Below are 18,937 nucleotides of genomic sequence, written 5' to 3'. Positions count from 1 at the left end.
AAACAGTGAGCTGCAGATGTCTGGCACCCGGAAACACTGGCGCACTTGTCAAGAAAAACTCGATTTTGAATGCGATCGTGCTATAATAGGGTGTTACGTAAAAGTGTCGGGTGACCTTTGCCTTTGTTCAAAGTGAATCTTAGTGTTAATGTAAGAAGTTCTTTAACCGGTAGCGGATATTTATAACACGTGTATTATTATGTTGCATCTGGTTTAATGTCATATTATGTACAGTTAACATTCGGCTTGCAATTATAGGCGGCATAACAAGCAGCGACCACGTAAGACACAGCTGCAATTTATATAAGGCACATGAAGCGTACTGCATTATATAAGGACATGGGGAATACATCTGCATGGTTATGAATGGTGCAACTTTAGATTAATATTACCGGGTATATAAGACACAATGATTATATATACTAGTGGGAACACAAGCAGTATGAACTGAAACCCCTTGCTTAGAAATTGACGGAAACTCGCTTCCTAGCTTTGATGTTCCATATTTCATTGCAATCAAAATCGCCGAGAATTGTTGTTGCTCGACTGCTTCTGTAAGGTCGAACCTCCATCTCAGGGCTCGTGTATGTCTCACCGGGTTCGATCGGTGATCTAAATATGGATGGAAATTGTTTGTTTCCTTATTATTACACACCAACAGTAAACACATGGAACTGCATGCGCATGTACACTACTGCATTAACAGTAGAGTGGGGAAGACGAGACACATTTAGCACATAATATCCAAACATCCTTGATCGTGACAATTTACAATGGTATATTGGAGTTGTGAGGATACAGTTTTATAATTCTTTGAATGTTCTTTGTTTACTATCAAACATGAAAAGAGAATGAAAAGGTGCCCCATCTTCCCCACCTTATCTTTAATTGCTGCGTGCAATGCAATGTTCGAACACTATGTGTGTAACAACAATTCGGTCACCAAGTTATTCATCCTCTGCGCCGGAAATGCCGCGGCGTTATGGCATGGCATGTAGTAGGAGCCATGGCGTCGTGCCATGGCATGTAGTAGGAGCCATGGCGCCATACACAAAGCTTTGTTATCCCTATCCATCATACGCATTATACTCACGGCACTTCAAAGCTCTTCCCGCTTGATATTCCACTCCCTTGCAAACTAAACACAGCTGACGTCATCGCCACTTTCAGTGGGTTGGTGATCTTGAATCGGATTGGCTGATACTCCCTCACTTTCAACTCATCTGCACACTGTGAATAACAATGGAAAATGCTCAATCATGTTTTTATACCGTGGGTACTGTGGGGTAAGATGGGATACTGTTAGCACATAATATCTCAATTTCTTAATCATGTTTTTAACAATTAACAACGATCTTTTAAAGTCATGAATATAAAGATATATAATTATGTGTGTATTGTTTGTCCAATACCAAATGGGACGATAAACAAAAACACGTCCCATCTTACCCCAACCTACAACCAAGGAAAAAAGACAAATCTAAGAAAATACTAAAGTCAGCAAAGCTGGTAATATTACTTACAATAAGTTCCAAACATTGCGGACTCTCGATCTGAATGTCGTATTGATCCACGTAAAGTTTATTGGTTTCCTTCACACGCACAGTGGTGGTAACGCGGATCACATTCTCATCCGATAGGTGGCGCCCGTAATCACCAAAACCAAACTTGAAACTTTCTACGTCATCTGATTGGTTGAATAGTATGGGGATATTTTAATTTAAATATTCGGTAACAAGGTTCAATTATTCTCATTGATCAGATGTATATTGAACATAAGTTTAATATTAATGTATGTAACTTATTTATCCTGGCATGGCGGGGCAACGACAGTTGTTATAACACAGGTGTTCTGTTCCATACACCTCGTGCACACTTACAAGTTACCACGTATGTAACTTTGTGGGTGTTTTTTTCCTAACTGTTGTATAAAGGGCTAAAAACCTATGGCGGGGCAACGACAGTCGTTATAACACAGGTGTTCTGTTTCATAAACCTCGTGCACACTTACAAGTTACCACGTATGTAACTTATTTATCTTTGCACGGCGGGGCAACGACAGTTGTTATAACACGGGTGTTCTGTTTCATACACTTTGTGCACACTTACAAGTTACCACGTATGTAACTTTTTTATTCCTATTGTGCTACGGCGGGGCAACGACAGTTGTTATAACACAGGTGTTCTGTTTCATACACCTTGTGCACACTTACAAGTTACCATGTATGTAACTTATTTATCCTCGCATGGCGGGGCAACGACAGTTGTTATAACACAGGTGTTCTGTTTCATACACTTTGTGCACACTTACAAGTTACCACGTATGTAACTTATTAATCCTCGCATGGCGGGGCAACGACAGTTGTTATAACACAGGTGTTCTGTTTCATACACCTTGTGCACACTTACAAGTTACCACGTATGTAACTTATTTATCCTCGCATGGCGGGGCAACGACAGTTGTTATAACACAGGTGTTCTGTTTCATACACCTCGTGCACACTTACAAGTTACCACGTATGTAACTTTTTTTTCCTACTGGCAACATGGCGGGGCAACGACAGTTGTTATAACACAGGTGTTCTGTTTCATAAACCTCGTGCACACTTACAAGTTACCACGTATGTAACTTATTTATCTTTGCACGGCGGGGCAACGACAGTTGTTATAACACGGGTGTTCTGTTTCATACACTTTGTGCACACTTACAAGTTACCATGTATGTAACTTATTAATCCTCGCATGGCGGGGCAACGACAGTTGTTATAACACAGGTGTTCTGTTTCATACACCTTGTGCACACTTACAAGTTACCACGTATGTAACTTATTTATCCTCGCATGGCGGGGCAACGACAGTTGTTATAACACAGGTGTTCTGTTCCATACACCTTGTGCACACTTACAAGTTACCACGTATGTAACTTATTGTATTTCCTCGAGGCTATGGCGGGGCAACGACAGTTGTTATAACACAGGTGTTCTGTTTCATAAACCTCGTGCACACTTACAAGTTACCACGTATGTAACTTATTTATCCTCGCATGGCGGGGCAACGACAGTTGTTATAACACAGGTGTTCTGTTTCATACACTTTGTGCACACTTACAAGTTACCATGTATGTAACTTATTTATCCTCGCATGGCGGGGCAACGACAGTTGTTATAACACAGGTGTTCTGTTTCATACACCTTGTGCACACTTACAAGTTACCACGTATGTAACTTATTTATCCTCGCATGGCGGGGCAACGACAGTTGTTATAACACAGGTGTTCTGTTTCATACACTTTGTGCACACTTACAAGTTACCATGTATGTAACTTATTTATCCTCGCATGGCGGGGCAACGACAGTCGTTATAACACAGGTGTTCTGTTCCATACACCTTGTGCACACTTACAAGTTACCACGTATGTAACTTTGTGGGTGCTTTTTTCCTAACTGTTGTATAAAGGGTTAAAAACCTACACGTGACAGCATTCAAACTGTTGATGTGAAAGAATAGATTGAATGTAAACAAACCAACCTTTTCCTGCAGCTATCTTCCTTGTACCACGTGATCGTTTAAGCAATCGTTTCCGTTCCTCATTATTGAGCATTGTGTGGATGACTGTGGTTATTGTTGCGTCACAATCAACACCCTTCGCGTTTGTAACCTACAATGGAATATATAATATTATGTGAGAATGGACGTAATATTACTGTGGGGTTAGGTGGATATGGTCAGCCGTGAAATCTCATATTTCCTAACCGTGTGTTTAACAATTGCGTATTTTATAGTCGTGGGGATACAGTTTTTTAATTTATTTGAATGTTCTTTGTTTACTACAACCTTGGACGAGAATGGGACAAAAACATGTTCCATCTTACCCCACCGTTTCCCATCTTACCCCACCCCACCATATACCATCTTACCCCACTCCATCATATCCCATCACACCCCACCCTAGTATACATATAAAACATGCCGACCCACCTTAACCGATATAGACACGTCACTTCCGTTGATGACGTCACCGACAGGATTGATGTCAATCTTGATGTTTCCTTCTTCCTCCACCACAAACTTCTCATGGTAAGGAGCTTTCCTACCATGAGCATAAGCACGTTCAAAGGCAACTCTTTCCTCCTCGCTTCCTATGATATCAACACAAACGTTGCTGTCATGTAATGAACTACAATACAATGCATAATTAACCCTTTCATCATAGTTAAGATGTAATTCTTATAATTTATAGAAACAAAATTTTGATATATACTGTTAACACTATTCTGCCCACACCACGTTTCGTGTACAATATGTTCATTAAGCCCAGTGGTTAGTTTGTCATAATGTTTCTATATTTCGCCTAAAATGGCATATTTTGTTCTCTTATTCAAATGGGACCTGTGTGTTTTATAATTTCGAATATTCGTTGTTTTAATGGCAACGTATATTGTTCAATTCCATTTACATGATATACCTTGCCAGTCGAACTTATTGGTTTCGTTTAAATAAATAACTGATGAAGCCATTTCAGGCGAAATCTATCCTATATTAAACAATTAGTTAGACTTGATTTTGTTTGTTACATATTTCGAAGCACTTGATTGTGAATGTTGTTTCGTTACGAGAATCGTTCAACTTTATGAACATTAGATCAGGACCAGATTCAACGGGTCCGCCAGTAACAACTTACCTTCGGCAAACTTATATTGAAGCGTTACATCTTCACGTTCATCTGACCCAACAGCTTTGGTGCTGATGTTCCTTCCCACGTGACGTTTATCATTCTTCACCATCTTTGTTACTTCTCCTTCGTCGTTTACTTCCCAGAACACACGATCAGCGTTTACCTGCGAAGAACGTACACGATATAAAGGATTTCTTTTCTAAAAGTCGAAAAAAATGTTCACAACTACGTAGTAGGGTGGGGGAGACGGAACACCTTTAGCTCAAATACCAAACATTTAAACAATTAACAACAGTCTATGGGAGTCACGAGAACAAAGTTTTATAATTGTTTGAATATTCTTTGTTTACTACCAAATGAGACGAGAAAATTGAATAAAAAGGTGTCCCGTCTTCCCCCAGCCCACCAAAAATTCAAAACTTCATCATTTAGTCCCGACAGTATATAGAGATTCGATCATGTTTTACAGTTTCTTTGAAAAAAACATTTATTTAAATTTCAAGCTAAATAAATATCAAAATGTACAGTCCTAGTATTCTCAGCTAAATGATAATATGTGATACAGTTACATTCTTCTATTTAAACTCTGGTTAATTTTCTTTCAAGAATTCTTCTACCCTGTCAGTATTCCACTTCGTGATGTTTTTACAAATCAACCAAACTTACAGTTTTCTTACAGCAGCTTACGAGTACCAGCTGCACAAATGGTTACCCAACAACCCAATGTCCACTATACCTCTGCAAATACAAAGTTAGTGTCGGATCCAATGTATATTTCCCCATTCTTGATGGCTTTGATAGGAGCAGGTCCGCACTGCATCACGCCACTACTCTCCTCCTGTGGGGTTGCGTCAACAGCTTGCCAACCGTCATAACCTGCAACACGTTCATACCAGGGTTAATATGCCCAATGCAACTCGAATGAATTGTAACGTAACATATATGTTTGAACTTTTATCTCTTCGATTTAGAAGAATAAATTAGTTGAAACGACAGTACACAAAACATGTTTATATAACCGCATCATCTCGATTCAAAAGAGCGTTGTTAAAAACACGTGTAACAAACATGGGAATGCAATCTTACCCCACCCCACTATATAGTACTCTCAGGTAAGACGAGACACCTTTATCACATAATATCTAAATATCCTGTTCGTGTTTCAAACAATTAACAACGGTCTATGGGAATCGTGAGGATATAGATTTATAATTCTTTGGATGTTCTTCGTTTACTTCCAAATGTGAGGAGAAAACAGAATGAAAAGGTGTCCCATCTTCCCCTCCCCACCATATATTGTACGCAATATTTATAGTGTGCAGGAACACACCTTTAGGCAGATCTGGTCGTCGGAAAAATCCTTCATTCCAAACATGGAAGTTCCAAATAGAATCCCCCGTTCCCTCAGCGCTTTCGCCATCCTCGGTCAAGAACTTATCGATTGTCATGTTGTATTCGGTGTCGTGGGCGGAGTTGAAGTTGGTGATGCTACGGGCGGGAATACCAAGCGCACGAAGAACTGAGAAACAAACGGTGATTGCTAAGTTCGTGAAAAAAAACTTGGTGGGAATAGTAGCCAAATGCCCCGTCATCTAATTATAGTGACGCTCATGAATGGATTAACCTTACGAGATTCCCGCTGTGTATATACTATATCTAGCGAAACCACATCAGTCGAATGGGAACAGGAATGTGAATATCAAGACCGAAGATTATTAGTATGTTTATGTTTATGTCCCCGCTGTCCCTAACTACTATCTAGCGAAACCATAGCCGTATGAAATGACATTAATAAAATATAAATACCTGTAGTAAGCAACCCGGAGAAGACCCAGCATTGTCCATACTTGACCGGATTCATCTTCGTTTGATTCCATTGCTTCAATATAGCAACACTGCCGCTCCATGTGGTTGGTTTCACTCCCTCCTCATACTTGCCGTCCCATCGACCCCACAACACACCGTTGTCATCGTTACAGTTGACCTGCATGTTATGATGTCATATTATTGTGGAGTAAGATGGATATAATGTTCATATATTTCCTAACTGGGTTTTGAACAAATAACAATGTTATTTTAGCTTAGATTTGTGAGGATTCGGTTAAACAGTTATGCAAATATTTCCCATCTTACCCCAACATATATATATATTAAGTAGACTTATCACAGAAACACAGTGCAACTGGATCTAAGCAATCACCATAGCAGATAACAGCCTGCTACAATAGGCAGGTGAAGCTCTCTTCTTTAAACTTTTCGTCGCATTCTTCTGCGCGTTTGTATGTTCGCGCAACAACTTCAACGCGATGTCTAATATTCCTTCCTCAAACTGCCCGAACAACCAATCTTTGGCACCGATGCGATACCATTGACCAACATAAATACGACCGGTGTCGTTAAGAACATATTCCTCACGTTCAACCGAGGATTCCATGTAAACAGGATCGGCTAGTGAACAAAAATGTGGATGATCAAAAACAATTAAACTAAATATTTCTGTCACAAAGTTTTTCTTCGCGCTGTACAAGGACCATATAAATGTAACAAGTCGTGGCAGTTCGGTACCGTTACACATTGGTTAGTACGCACGCCTGTAAACCAGTGCTGGAGACTGGTTCGATCTATGGTTTACGCCGCCACCACTGATGTGCGTATACGGGTGCTTGGACAAGACACTTAACCGTAAATCCTGATGATGTTTCACCGAACGGCAAATTAAACATCGTTTCTTTAGGATAAGAAACCAACAATTGCCAGAAAATCTCTTTCACATTTAAAACAAATGTCGACAACAATATACCATTTACCACGATGGACTTACCCGGTTTAAACGGGTTGAACAGAACCACAATATCCGGTTTCACTTTCCTCTCCTTCTGCCTGCCATCCTTTAACTCAGTGGCCACCTCCACAGTTAGTTTGTAACGCCCGATGATTGCATCTGGTGGAATATTCACTTGTAAAGTGACTTCCTTGGTTACCTCATCTTCGTTGATCTTCATACAGGTCCATTTACTCCCTTGCAACGAATCGCCGACGGGAACTCGGATCTTGGTCTCGTTTTTAATAGTAGGGTCCGAACCTGGACGAATATATTGTAATTTATATGCAGTTGTTATTTAATACACAACAATAATAATATATAATCGTGTGGGCCAAGATGAATGCCGCTAACACGTAATATTTCATTTTTTTTAATATGTTTTAAACAATTAACGCCAATATTTCAGAGTTGTGAGGATACGGTTATATAATTTCGTAATTGGTCTTTGTTTCCTACTTAATCGAATAATAAAAAATAAACGTGAACCATTTTACCCCATGAAAACATGTCCCATCTTACCCCAACTTACTACATGTTCTTAAACAGTTTTACAATTACCCCGCTTTACGTAATTTTACTTACCAATGGTAAACTCCAACACAATATCATCCTTAGCTGGCCGGTAGTTTCGGTTCTTGAAAACCAACCCGAGATCAAACGTCGCCGCCCTTCGAACCACCAAACTGTTGTGGATATATTTGTCTGTATGATGGTCTACACAGTTCGTCTCTTTCTTGTAATTCACGCGTAGGATCTGCAGAACCTCAGCTGTGGAATAAATAGAATTACTAACACTGTATCGCATCTATACGAGCTTATACTTTAGTTTCACCTCTGCAGTTACGTGTTCGTCTCATGCTGTCTATACCGGGCAATAGATATGTGTGTTAAAGGTGTTAGGTGTTGCCTGCATAGTACAACTGCACACCTGCTTAATTATTGTGGTTTCATATTCAATGAAACGCCCAACAACGTTCATAGCTTTGTTTATTGAGGTGAACACTTGCGATGGATGAACAAAGAATACAAATATATGAAACTCGCACACAATTAAGCTGTTTCATCCCGCGGACGTCGACAAGGGAACCTCTGTGTTCACCTCCCCTGCTGTTCCAGGCTTATGTTTACTCCCTCCTATAATTACGGGACCAGTTTACTGAGACCTTAGTTTATAACAGCGTAACAAATATGGTTTAACTGTAGCCCACCACGTGACCATAAGGTATCAACCACGCCTACTATATATATATAAATATATATCTTCATAGGCCTTGAGTTAACCTATTTAAGTTACCACAGTTGACTTAATTACAGCTACTTAACAAACCTACAAGCTACTTACTCGGGGCGGGCCCGCTAACTTTGTCCAACCACTTTTGTATAGTTTCCTCATCCACGTTATCGATCACATAGTTGTCCAGCAAGTGAGGATTACGATCGATATATTCACCAAGAAACCTGGGATGTTCGTCCAAGAATTCGTTCACTTCTTCTGCGTTTTCAGCATCTGGAAAGTAACAACAATCAATGTATTTACGACTTAAATATATTGCCAACAACCCTTACCAATAACGAACCACCTACGGCGAAATCGTGACATATTTATAAAGTAGAATCGAGTAAACTGTATGGAACGTTTCTTAGATGCGAGCAGTACAGTTGCAGGAGCGGAATGAGACTTAACTAAGTTTGCTTCCAGTTGTTACATACGAGCCATCATCGAGTTATCGAAAGGTTAAATTAGGTCTTGACGTTGCTGGCGAAACGATTATCTCCCCGGGGAAATGGGTCGCCAGGTTTAACTTTAATATCAGAAGTTTAATCTAATTTAGCGAAGTCTAAACACAGGGTTGAACTTAATGCTTTAAACAGAACACGGTGAACGGGAAGTCCAAACTTTATTACAAACGATCAACTTGCGCTAGAAGACTTGCAATTATAAGGCAAAGTAATTTATATTCTCTGCGTTAAAACCCGAATGATGTATCGGTCTACTAATATGAAAATCCTTTTCCAATATTTACTTTGTAACAAAATATTCATCAAATACCAAATGGTCGCCTTTACCAGGTGACGACCATTATTATTATTATCGTATATAGACCGCTTGTTATTGTACCTGAGTTCGTACATATACAATACAAGCTTCTTCAAGGTCACGCCTACTTGTATAATCGAACTCCAGTATTACAGACTTGCATCGTCAATATACAACAGACATAAGTATTAACATTGTAGCTTTTGAGCATTTATTCCTATGAGTGGGTCGTATGTGAACTAGCCGTTAGTTGGCGCCCTATACCACCCCAAAGCGACGTTTCCACCCGCTGTTTATATTATGAGCATTTATAAGCTAATATGTAAATTTCGTTCCAACGAAACATTTGTTCTTTCTGCTGTCTTTGTACAAACTATCTATGATTTTATATTTGTGGACTTTTTTATATGTAGACCATTTTTTAAATATATAGTAGGATGGGGAAAGATGGGACACTTTTAACTCTATTTCCTCGTCCCATTTAGTGGTAAACGAAGAACATTTAACGAATTATAAAAGTGTATTCTTACGACTCCAATAGACTGTTGTTAATTGTTTAAAATACGATCAGGATATTTAGATATTATGTTCTAAACGTGTCCCATCTTCCCCCACCCTACTACATACCGAACAGCAATGTTATAACATTCGCACATCAAACACATAACTGGCCGTTAAATATACAACCCCAGATGTTAAGATCATTACCCTTGTAGTTCAATGCAAATGTTTGGCTATTCAAATACTTCTCGAATTAAAACATTCCGTGGTATTTTAACTCCCGTGTCCGTCAACGCGTGCAAATATAAAAACTTAAAGAGGAATTCTCTAAACCCGTATTAAGCGTGGTACAATCCACCAGGTTATTTAATCCCAATTATAATAACAAAGTGTCTTTATCGATACACCAATGTAATACAGCATAGTGAATAAACCAAACAGATGTCTATGCGGTTTACACTTATTATACACTTATAATAGTACTATGGGGTAAGATGGGACACCTTTAGCACATAATATCCAAATATCCTGATCGCGTTTCAAACAATTAACAACGGTCTATGGTTGTCGTGAGGATACGGTTTCACAACTCTTTACATTACTATCAAATGTAATGAGAAAATAGAATGAAATTGTGTCCCATCTTTCCCGACCCTACTCGCGTAACTTAACAATATATCCTAAATTCACTATCCCTTTATTGATAAATAGCATTTACAACGCTACACTGTGAATCTATAACAAAGTGCGAGGTTGAAGAGATACAGACATATATACTATTTTATATATATTTTTTTTTTTAATAAAATACCTTTTTCTTCTTTCGTTGATCGGTTTCCCATTATAAAGTTCCCCTTTGTTTCAAGCTACTAACACAATGTGTAATCTGAAAAAATGAAATTTATTTTTTACAATAAAAAGTCCGGAATACGTAATTTTTCACAAAGTAGCTGTAATGTAGCATCAGTAGACATAAAACTTTGTTCCTGTTCAAAAAAAACTACACAGCAGCCACGTCTATAAAGCTAACTGTATTCTACCGAATGCACCACACGTGATTGCGCATCCAAAATGAAGAGAGTAACATGCACTGTAACAAGGTATCCAAATGTTTTAATAATTACAAATGCTGCCTTATCCTGTTCTAATTATACCGCGTGCACCGACATAGGCCGACACCGTATGTTGCCTACCGTTTAATTACAATACCAAATCGCACCAGGGCGCCAATTTCATCCGATTCTCATTAAACTTAACGACCGGTGGCTATGGCTGACTCTATATTAACTTAAGTTGCAACAAAACAACGAGATGGTCGATTCCTATAGACTTGGTTGGTTATTTAACGAGAGTTGCCAGAGACAACAATAGAGAAATTGTGCCCATATACGTTGATACTTTTGCTACGTATATGGGATACCGGCAACTAAACAAACAATATTCGGTTGCCAAACATAGTTTCATTGATAAATAGGTCGAAATATATAAGCTGGACTGGTATTCGTCAAACAACACATTGTTTGTTTTTTTGCGAACCCGAAACTCTGCGTTCGTTTCTCCTGGTTAAGCCATACAAGCACTAAGTAACCAATCCGCTGTATCTATGCAACAGTACGTAAAGTTCCCGGTATTAGGAAACGAATGAATAAATATATCTCAAGTTTAATTCCCTTTATATCTTGGTATAGTTCGCTTTTATTACTAACAGCCTAAATATACAATGTCGCATAAAACACGGTGCGCTTGACATAAGCCTCGAATAACAGACACCACAACCACACGTTAAATAGCAGATTAAACACAATTGTTCACAATTTCCGTTGTGGTAATAGACACGTTTCATTTATCAACAAAGGCGCCCGTGTATAGACACTTGTGTTGGTCGTTACCACGATTGATTATACACAACATTCGGTATTGTACAAACGATGCTGTCTACCTTATACAGCTCGAACCTTACAGACCACACTGTTTGTAACCCTATTCATGTGTTGACTGTGTACCACCACCGCTACATAACAGCATATACGGTCGTGCCGCCAATAGTGATCAAAATAGATCTGGAAAATCCCACTAAATGTTCGACCCAAGTTGTTTTGAATACAAGAGCACGAAAAACAGCTATTTCGAAGATTCTGTCACTAAATAGAAACTTGTATATAGCTGTAGACTGTATATGCGAAACTGGAACTTGTGGTTTCGCGAATACGAAAATTTCCACCACGACTGGGTAGACAGAACTCTCCTGACGTCATTATCGTTGTGCTGATGTGTCTAATTGCAAATACATTCGTTTGTTACTTCGTGCTCGATCACTTGAATCTTCGCCTTTTACTTTTTTTATCCCGAGGGCGAAATACGATCGGCTTTACACAGTTGATGAATTGCTTAAACCACACAAGAAAACAAAGTCGACTATGATCGTTGTGTTCAGCTAAACACGAGTGGACGGGAAGTGGTTTAATCAAAGGCGTTGCTTATTCGGTTGAAACAACAAAAGCAAAACATTATTTCGTTTCAATGTAAAGTAAAACAGGTTGAACGTGACTTCCATTCAAAACTCTAGGGTTTGGCGAATGCCTTAAAATATATTGACCGCACGTATAACAATGAATGGGAGATATTATGACTACGAAGTAGCAAAACACTAAACTTGCATCTTCACTTAACTGTTATTATAATCTTGCATGCGTAAGTATATTAAGTAATATACTTATGCTTAAACATATAGTATCTATATCAATATATCGGTAATATTTGTAATGTTAATGTAAACAACTGACAAACCTCAGTTAACCCTGGTCTACTGCTTGTCTGGTCAAGCCCTCCACCACACAAAACAACATATGCAGATAAATTGTCACATCATGCAAGTAACACCGCCGTCCAGGAAGCGATACGTCACATGGCTTCGGTGTCGGAGATTTACATCGCATGAGAATTGTGACGTAAAGTCCAAATCTCTTTACCATACATCATAGTACTGTGGGGGGGAAATGGGACACCTTTAGCACATAATATCTAAATATTCTAATCGTGTTTTAAACAATTATCAACGGTCCATTGAAGTCGTGGGGAATACAGATTCATAACTCCTTGAATGTTTTTTGTTTGTTACCAAATGCGACGAGAATGCAGAACGAAAATGTGTCCCATCTTCCCCCACCCTTCTATATATGATGCATGTATAAAACGTCGTGTGTGATTGGCGCAAGCCTGTATCAGGCATATATATCAAGCAGCTTAATATTAAGATATAAGTATGTGTGATTGTATAACACTAAGATGTCGGACCTTTACAACATGGTATTGTACAACGCTCGATCCATCACGAGGTGGAAGGAGAACCAACTGAGGAAGTTGCGACTAAATAATCTTCCGCTGACGTGATGTCACTTTCTCCCGACCATGTTTTGATTCAAGTCACGTGATAAAGAGTCACGCTTGAAATACTGCGTACTTCCCGGTGTATCATGTGGTTCATTATTTTTCCACATGAAAGTTAAACGTTGAATATATGATTTGCATTTAAAGTCATTATGTATAACGGTCAGTTAGAAAATAGAAAACAAGAGTGTTTTTAAATTGAATTATATTTTTATCGCCACAGTCGCCAAAAGACATTGCCCTCCCGTTATGCTGAGAAGGCATTACCAGCTTGTTTATTCTCCACTGTCACCGCGTTGCTCCTATAGCGGGATGTCGCTTGTTGCTTGGTCGTTTAGTAAGTAAAGTTGTCTATATTCTGTATAGCAGGGTGGGAGAAGACGACAACTTTGGGAGTAAGATTTTATAATTCTTAGTTTACTACCGAATGGGATGAGAATATAATAAAAAGATGTCCCATCTTACCCCACCCTATACTATATTATGTGTTGCTGTCGAATAGCGTTTACATTGAAGGAGTCTGCGGCATCTACGGTCGTTGGTTAAATACCGGTGTTATCCCAACAAAACCTATTTTGTACACAAGGCTTGTAGTTCGAAGCAAAACGATTAATGCTCCCCTAAGTTTGAACAACTTTGAAACATCTATGGTTCCACATGGTTAAATAAAAACAGATGAGATGTATGTCACAACTCCCTAGTTTCGTTGAGGAGCTGGTTTCTGGTGTGTCGTGTACGAGATTAGTAACAAAAGTTCGTAATTCTTAATTTGTTTGTTGTAGATTGTTGTTATTACTAGTATACGTTGTTGTGTATTTTTGTAAACAAAGAAATGCCGAAGTCAAAAAGAGATAAACGAAGTGAGTTACAATGTTATTATTTTAGTTTCCCACGATATTCACGACTAAATAAATGTTTTGTGCAGTTTCCTTGACTCAAACCAAGAAAGGAGGTTTAGAAGCAAAACAAAACTTAGTCACTGAGGTTTGGCTTGTTTTATTAATGTCATATTTTCATGTTTTATAATTAATATTGAATTTACTTAATACGTAGGTACGGAATTGCGTCGAGAAATACGATCGAATATTTGTCTTCAGCGTTTGTAACATGAGGAATAGTAAATTAAAAGAAGTCAGAAATGCGTGGAAACATAGCAGGTTGGGTTGTTTTTAACTTCATTCTACGTGGGTGATGTCCTTGAGGACCTGGGATATATAGACGGGATTTGGTTCATTACCCCAACACCCAGGCTACTGTTTGTACGTACGAAACCTCCAATGTTACTCTGTCACGGTTTCATCTGGAGCTTTTACTCCACTTGTTTTGCCCGCCTAAAGTTGATTCATATTTTACAATATCTTCTAAAACTCTTTCATTCCTGAAGATTTTTCTTCGGCAAGAACAAAGTTATGGCCCTCGCTTTCGGTCGGTCACCGGAAACTGAAATAATGAACGGACTTTATAAATTCTCGACGAAACTTGTGAACGAAGTTGGTGTTTTGTTTACAAGTAAATCTAAAGAAGATGTTGTCGAGTAAGCTACAATTGGTTGTAACTTGTTTTTGCATAGCGTGCCCTGTCAATGACAATTCTTATAACACAGGTGTTTTGTTTCAATTTTTTGTTCAACTTTTCACATAAACCAGACAACTGCATAGTAATTTGTAATAAGCAGATATCTGGATAAACAAATTCTGTTAAAAACGGTATAAGTTTTGTAATTGTAAAGTCATCAGAGGTTTTTTTAAATATATACATATTTTTCTCTATTTTAAAGTTTTACCAAATGTTTTACTTTTTGTGATTAAAATATTTAAAAACATCATAATATAATCTACCTTTTACTAACCATTATAATTTTGTGTTAACACAATTTAAACTTTATTGCAGTTGGTTTGATAAATACAGTGAGCATGATTATGCTCGTACAGGCAACATAGCAACCAGCACTGTAGAGTTAGATGAGGGACCTCTTGTACAATTCTCACACGCCATTGAACCTCATCTGAGGAAACTTGGATTACCTGTTGCATTAAAAAAAGGTGAATAGATTATTATTGTCAATATATATCCACATGGTCTTATTACACCATGTGCCCTGGGTTGGAGCAATTGTCGTTAAGTGTCTTGTCCAACGATACATACGCCCACAATGGTAGCAGGGACGAGCCTTGAACACGTAACCTCTGGTTTGAAGGCAGACACACCAACCACTTTGCTATGAGGTTGGATATATTTAAACATTGTGTGCAAACTAACAATTCGAGTCACTTATCCCTACTGTAAATAAGTCACCATGCTCTAATTCGCAGGGACCACATCCTTGTATTAATAACTACTTATGTTGCAGGTGTTGTTACCATGTTACAATCACATACCGTTTGTAAAGAAAATGAAAAGCTGACGGCAGAGCAAGCTAAAGTATTGGTGAGTGGGGAAGTGTGGTTCCTTTATTGGACTTACAAGTTTATGTTGTTTTTAAGTGTAAAACAAATTCAACTTGAATGTGTGACATTTTACCCCTTTAAGTTGGTGTACAAGGTTGAGATGCATATATGAATAAATGTGATCTATTTATCCTTGTTTGACGGGGCAACAATAGTCATTGTAACATAGGTGTTCTGTTTCATACACCTCGTGTCTCCATGTAACTTATTGTACTGTTTGCCTGATAATTTAGACAAACCATTAGCGACCACTGTGTGACAAGTCACCTCGTATTATTACCACCCGCGCAACGACAACTTATTCCGCAGAAATTATTAAAGATAGTGATGTCACAGTTCAGCATCCACTTGCAATGCATGTGGGAGAAAGATAGCGGTGAATGCTCGGTGTTTGATGTCAAGGAGAAGGAAGTTATGTTTAATAAAGTTCGTGTGACGACGGATGATCAGGTGTACGATTATGTAGAGTCCGAACAAAAGGAAAACATGGAAGTTGAAAATGTTGTGAAACGTGAAAAAACTGTCAGAAGGTCACTAAGGATAAAAAATAAAAGTCATTAAATTTGAACAACTTTTATTACTTTGTTTGTAGAATTTGATTAAAACAGCTTGGAACTTTAAAACAAACGTTAACATCCCCATTTATGACACGATTTTTATCTCAAACATCACTGAAAATGATCTTGGTTTTTAAACTAGAAAGTTTGGGGTGAAAATCCTCCCATACATATTGGGTGTCATGTTTGTAGCTGACCAAACGATCAGTGTTTTCAGCTCCTCCACTATTGTGGCAACGCGATTGTAGCAGTTGGAAAGTAATATCCATTTTTATCGGTTGTCATTCGTTCGGACATGTGTATTTTGTCAACTTTTACTTTCCCAAAGTTAAAGTTCCCAAAAGCAGCCAAGATTTTGGTCGCGTCGAATGATTCTCTCTGCCTGCTGCCCCCTCTAGTGGCTTGCCTTGATTCTACTTTACGAAATGTGGTGTTTAGTAACGTAGCATGAAGCTTCACTCGGTCGTATTGCTTCTCTGACAATCCAGCGTTCGTGAAGGTTTCATCCAAGAGGTTGGCGATCGCTTGAAGCTTGTCGCTTCCATCAGAGCTCTGCACCTGGATAAGATTGGACTATATTACACTGCAGTCTGTTTATAAAACACTTTGTCAGTCATACATTAAAATCATATTTAAATTTATCACTTACAAAGTTACGTACAAGGTAACTTGTAAGCGGGCACGAGATGCATGAAACAGAACATCCGTGTTATAACGAAGAATAAAGGAGTTGCAATCATCTAATCTCAATGTTCCCAATATCCCATGTATATGTTTGCATTGACTTGCCTTCCCATACAAAACATCTACATTGGCAGGATCATCGTTCATGTATTCCAATCCTTTCAATGCAATATTAAGCGACGTTCCTTCAAGAACGTCGACCACCCTTCCCCCACACTCCATCAACACTTCCTTTGCTTTTTCAACTTCTATTTCATTCAACAGGGTCAAGGTACAAATCGTAAGATGAAGTTTGGTTGGGATTTGGAAGATACTTCTACAAACCCCTCGCGAAGATGAAAACTTCATCATCACATCTTCCTCGAACTCGTGAAACGATTCTTTCACCTCTTCATTCACCAGAGGTATCGACACAAAGTGTGTAAATTGTTGTTTCCATCGTTTCTCTGAAACTATAAGTTCAATTCTGTTTCGGGCTGACGCGACACCTGATTTATCTTTCCCGGAAATCACGATGTTCCCCTCCGTGCCACGCCGAGGGATCTCAATCCTCGTTCTTGTTTCAAACTCCAAGGTTCGTTTCGTTGCCCCCTTCGTCCCGATGATATATTTAAACAATGCACTTGCTGTGTTGATGGTTGTTTCAAACCTGGGATGGCAGAGTTATTGTTGGGTACATCAGTATATATAAGACATAAAAATAACAAAAATCTTATATAAAAAGAAAAATTACAAGTCGAGCTGCTGCGTTTAGTATAAGTTATTATTTTTTTTGAGAGCGAAGATCAAGTAAAACAACGAAGAGAAGGAAATTAGCAGCAAAACAACAGTAAGAAACTTGTAAGTTTAAAATTCTTACATCCCATTTGACCGGGTCGTTATATTTTTGTCATTGGTTTCGTAATCTTCGGTTTCTTCCAACACGTCATCGAATGATTCCTCATCAACTTTATGTCCGTGACTTGAATTATAATCACAGTAAATACGACCTTCAATATTAATCAACGATGGGTACAGAACGTCCATTTTGGTCGCTGAGGATTTTACAAAACTATAACACGCGCGATGCACCAAAATATCTGGAAATAACTAAAAAAATCCCGTTCTGCGGGTATTCCCCTTTCTGTTACCAACCAAGCGAAGCAATAATAGATGAGAGGTGGGTCGTCCGTCACAAAGATATACAGCAGAGCTGGGATCTATTGAATCGGCACGTTCTATTATTGATAAAGGGTTTATAATATGCATTGTTGCAGCCCCTTTTTGTTTTACCTTTAAAAAGTTAATATTCGTAAATTTTACTAATCGTTAGCTAAGCGCTAATTGTGCGATTTAAAAAGTAAACAGGTATTTTAAAATTGATAATACAGTTAGTTGGGTTAAGATGGACCATGTTTTCATTCTGTTTTATCATTCCATTTGAATAAATAAATGTAACCTACGCGCCAACCACTTTGCCACGGCGCCTATGGTTGTAAACTTTACAGAATTATATAACCGTATCCTCACGACTCTAAAAGATCGTTCTTTATTGTTAAACACGATTAGGGAATATGGGATATTATGAGCTAACGGTAGCCATATGCATCACAGACTACTACAATGAGAAAGTTACATTCATAATATATGAGGAGACATCCCAACTCGTATTAGTACCTTAATTAAACGCTTGCAATACTTTGGATTAAATAAACGTTGCTGTTGTGTCAAACCTAATGACTTGTACGTGTGTTTATACGTTTGATTTACCGTGGGAACGCCGCTGCTCGCATCCGGATCTACTTTAATATGTTTGGTATTCAATTCTAGCTTCAATAAATGAAA

General features: G+C 38.4%; 3 protein-coding genes across 4 annotated transcripts; 1 reads left to right on the top strand and 2 right to left on the bottom strand.

Annotated features, from left to right (window-relative positions):
- Nucleotides 1–194: 194 nt before the first annotated feature.
- tgm2 (transglutiminase) lies at nt 195–12,844 on the bottom strand. Of its 2 annotated transcripts, XM_009863288.3 has the most exons (15): nt 12,826–12,844; nt 10,850–10,924; nt 8,842–9,006; nt 8,082–8,267; nt 7,497–7,757; nt 6,876–7,123; nt 6,482–6,659; nt 6,006–6,194; nt 5,412–5,551; nt 4,682–4,838; nt 3,979–4,139; nt 3,529–3,658; nt 1,524–1,687; nt 1,094–1,230; nt 195–612 (listed from the first exon to the last, which is right to left on the bottom strand). In XM_009863288.3, exons 2-15 carry the CDS (start codon nt 10,878–10,880, stop codon nt 462–464), a joined length of 2,298 nt encoding a protein of 765 aa, XP_009861590.1. In that variant the 5' UTR covers nt 10,881–10,924; nt 12,826–12,844; the 3' UTR covers nt 195–461.
- Nucleotides 12,845–14,114: 1,270 nt separating this feature from the next.
- LOC100175915 (mRNA turnover protein 4 homolog) lies at nt 14,115–16,449 on the top strand. Its single transcript, XM_002129834.4, has 7 exons — nt 14,115–14,285; nt 14,351–14,409; nt 14,479–14,582; nt 14,810–14,959; nt 15,316–15,467; nt 15,776–15,852; nt 16,182–16,449. The coding sequence occupies exons 1-7, from the start codon at nt 14,258–14,260 to the stop codon at nt 16,431–16,433; spliced, it is 822 nt and encodes a 273-aa protein (XP_002129870.1). The 5' UTR covers nt 14,115–14,257; the 3' UTR covers nt 16,434–16,449.
- Nucleotides 16,275–18,562, bottom strand: LOC100175172 (activating signal cointegrator 1 complex subunit 1-like). Its single transcript, XM_002129722.5, has 3 exons — nt 17,973–18,562; nt 17,219–17,762; nt 16,275–16,987 (listed from the first exon to the last, which is right to left on the bottom strand). The coding sequence occupies exons 1-3, from the start codon at nt 18,137–18,139 to the stop codon at nt 16,655–16,657; spliced, it is 1,044 nt and encodes a 347-aa protein (XP_002129758.1). The 5' UTR covers nt 18,140–18,562; the 3' UTR covers nt 16,275–16,654.
- Nucleotides 18,563–18,937: the final 375 nt, after the last annotated feature.

This window comes from Ciona intestinalis, unplaced genomic scaffold (assembly GCF_000224145.3).
Source record: "Ciona intestinalis unplaced genomic scaffold, KH HT000119.2, whole genome shotgun sequence".
NCBI classification, from domain to species: domain Eukaryota; kingdom Metazoa; phylum Chordata; class Ascidiacea; order Phlebobranchia; family Cionidae; genus Ciona; species Ciona intestinalis.
Note: the sequence above shows the minus strand (reverse complement) of the source record. Positions and strands in the feature narration are given on the sequence as shown.

Bases quoted from the DNA above. Each gene is read 5' to 3' on its own strand.
- LOC100175172 (XM_002129722.5), bottom strand. From the start codon at position 18,139: ATGGACGTTCTGTACCCATCGTTGATTAATATTGAAGGTCGTATTTAC. The intron at 17,763-17,972 runs GTAAGAATTTTA...CTGCCATCCCAG, and splicing joins ACGACCCGGTCAAATGGGAT to GTTTGAAACAACCATCAACA. The intron at 16,988-17,218 runs GCAAGTCAATGC...AATCTTATCCAG, and splicing joins TAGATGTTTTGTATGGGAAG to GTGCAGAGCTCTGATGGAAG.
- tgm2 (XM_009863288.3), bottom strand. From the start codon at position 10,880: ATGGGAAACCGATCAACGAAAGAAGAAAAAG. The intron at 9,007-10,849 runs GTATTTTATTAA...GTTACTTTCCAG, and splicing joins ATCAACGAAAGAAGAAAAAG to ATGCTGAAAACGCAGAAGAA. The intron at 6,660-6,875 runs GTGATTGCTTAG...CATAACATGCAG, and splicing joins GCAGGCTGTTATCTGCTATG to GTCAACTGTAACGATGACAA.
- LOC100175915 (XM_002129834.4), top strand. From the start codon at position 14,258: ATGCCGAAGTCAAAAAGAGATAAACGAA. The intron at 15,468-15,775 runs GTGAATAGATTA...CTTATGTTGCAG, and splicing joins ACCTGTTGCATTAAAAAAAG to GTGTTGTTACCATGTTACAA. The intron at 15,853-16,181 runs GTGAGTGGGGAA...CTTATTCCGCAG, and splicing joins CAGAGCAAGCTAAAGTATTG to AAATTATTAAAGATAGTGAT.